At 46.1% G+C, this 2476-nt stretch overlaps 1 protein-coding gene across 1 annotated transcript; it reads right to left on the reverse strand.

Moving 5' to 3' along the window:
* Positions 1-845: 845 nt before the first annotated feature.
* LOC309682466 (olfactory receptor 14I1-like) lies at positions 846-2176 on the reverse strand (the record flags this gene model as incomplete). Its single annotated transcript, XM_082496557.1, has 2 exons — positions 846-1127; positions 1883-2176. The coding sequence occupies 2 exons, from the start codon at positions 2174-2176 to the stop codon at positions 846-848; spliced, it is 576 nt and encodes a 191-aa protein (XP_082352683.1).
* Between the last annotated feature and the right edge of the window lie 300 nt (positions 2177-2476).

Below are 2476 nucleotides of genomic sequence, written 5' to 3' on the forward strand. Positions count from 1 at the left end.
GGCACTGGAGGCACAGGAAAGTTGTGGCTGCCCCATCCCTGGAAGTGTTCAAGACCAGGCTGGATGGGGCTTTGAGAAAATTGGTCAAGTGGGAGGTGTCCCTGTCCAAGGCACGGGGGTTGCAACTAGATGATCTTGAACATCCCTTAACAGCTAAATCATTCTATGACTCTATGATCTCGCCAGACTCCCTTCCCTCTTCCTGCTGGCTCTGTGCTGACTCCCATGGAACTGCAGAGTGCTTGTTTGTGGGTACCCTGACACAGTGCTTTACATTTGAGGCACTTCACCTTTGAGGGTGTTTTGCTTTCTGCATCTCCATTCACTCCCAGCTCAGGACACATGGCCAGTCCCCATCCTCTCCCGACCCTCCAAATTCATTTCCAGAGAGACCTGTACATGCCATCCGTCCTGTCATACAGGACGCAGCCTGAGGATGTAATTGGGAGCTCATGCACCACCTTCTGCCATTGGACACCAAGCAGAGAGCCTGCAAAAACAGAACTCTTGGTACAGTAGAACCCAACCATGTGCTTAACCCCAAACACAGGAAGAACACAAAGAGAACAGACGCTTTAAGACAAATGCTTTCAACATTTGGTAGGGAGTAACTTTGGAGTCCAGGCTTCGGGCACTGCACCCAGGAGATGCCCTTTTATTGCAGAGCTGCCATTGGACAGTGCTTGTCTAACCCAATACTGTGCAAGGGTCAGACACAACATTATAAAGCCAGAGAAGTAGTATAAACCTACAAAATTGTCTGTAAGTGGCATTATCACAAGGGAAAAATCAATACACCTGGCTTAAGATAAAGCCTGGAAAACATGCAGAGAAGGGGAGAGAGTTTATTGTTGGTGGAACAATGTCCATTGAGCCAGTTTCCATAGGCCATCCTTGAGCTCCTGGTTCCTCATGCTGTAGATGAGGGGGTTCACTGCTGGCGGTACCACTGAGTACAGAAATGACACCACCAGTTCCACGTACTGGGAGGAGATGGAGGGGGGCTTCAGATAAGCAAACATTCCAGTGCTGAGAAAGAGGGAGGCCACAGCCAGGTGAGGGAGGCATGTGGAAAAGGCTTTGTGCCGTCCCTGCTCCGAGGGGATCCTCAGCACTGCCCTGAAGATCTGCACATAGGAAAAGAGAATGAAAACAAAATACCCAAATGCTAAACAGGCACCAACAACAATAAGGCCAGCCTCCCTCAGGTAAGCATCTGAGCAGGAGAGCTTGAGGATGTGGGGGATTTCACAGAAGAACTGGTCCAGGGCATTGCCCTGGCAGAGGGGCAGGGCAGTGAAAACGTATTGGCCGTGTGCAGCACAGTATAGAGAAACCCACTGCCCAGGCAGCTGCTGCCATGCGGACTCAAGCTCTGCTGCCCAGGAGGGTCCTGTAGTGCAGGGGTTGGCAGATGGCAATGTAGCAGTTGTAGGACATGACAGTGAGAAGGTACAACTCTGCTGAAATGAAAAGAAAGGAAAGAAAAAAGAAAAAGAAAAAGAAAAGAAAAAGAAAAAAGAAAAGAAAAAGAAAAAGAAAAAGAAAAGAAAAAGAAAAAGAAAAAGAAAAAGAAAAAAGAAAAAGAAAAGAAAAAGAAAAAGAAAAAGAAAAAAGAAAAAGAAAAAGAAAAAGAAAGAAAAGAAAAAGAAAAAGAAAAAGAAAAAGAAAAAGAAAAAGAAAAAGAAAAAAGGAGAAAAAGAAAAAGAGAAAAAGAAAAAGAAAAAAGAAAAAGAAAAGAAAAAGAAAAGAAAAAGAAAAAGAAAAAAGAAAAAGAAAAAAAGAAAAAAGAAAAAGAAAAAGAAAAAGAAAAAGAAAAAGAAAGAAAAAGAAAAAGAAAAAGAAAAAAGAAAAAGAAAAAGAAAAAGAAAAAGAAAAAGACCTGTGCTGCACATCCTTGGTAGGAGATGACCCTGGTGTTCCAGAGGGAATTGGCCATGGCTTTGGGGAGAGTGGTAGAGATGGAGCCAAGGTCCAGAACAGAGAGGTTGAGGAGGAAGAAGTACATGGGGGTGTGGAGGCGGTGGTCGCAGGCGATGGCGGTGATGATGAGGCCATTTCCCAGGAGGGCAGCCAGGTAGATGCCCAGGAAGAGCCAGAAGGTCAAGAGCTGCAGCTCCCGTGTGTCTGCGAATGCCAGGAGGAGGAAGTGGGTGATGGAGCTGCTGTTGGGCATTTCCTTCTTCTGGATATCTGTGGGTATATGTTAAGAAGGAAAAGGCAGTACTGACTCAGACCAGACTTCTCCCAGCAAAGTGTATTGCATATGTCTTTGCAGCCCCACATTCAGACTCTCTGTCCAGAAGCACCTCTCTGCAGCTCCCTCACTTGAGCTCCGGGTTTTGCTGGCTGAGGCTGCCTCTGGGAGCTGGGACTCTGCAATGGGCTCCCAAGGAGTCCTCCTTTCTGTGTAGCAAGAGGGAACTAGGACCGCAGGGCAATCTCCAATTAAATGTACTCGTGATATATCAAAGAG

Source organism: Vanellus vanellus (genome assembly GCF_965231255.1).
Source record: "Vanellus vanellus genome assembly, chromosome: 29".
Lineage (NCBI taxonomy): Eukaryota > Metazoa > Chordata > Aves > Charadriiformes > Charadriidae > Vanellus > Vanellus vanellus.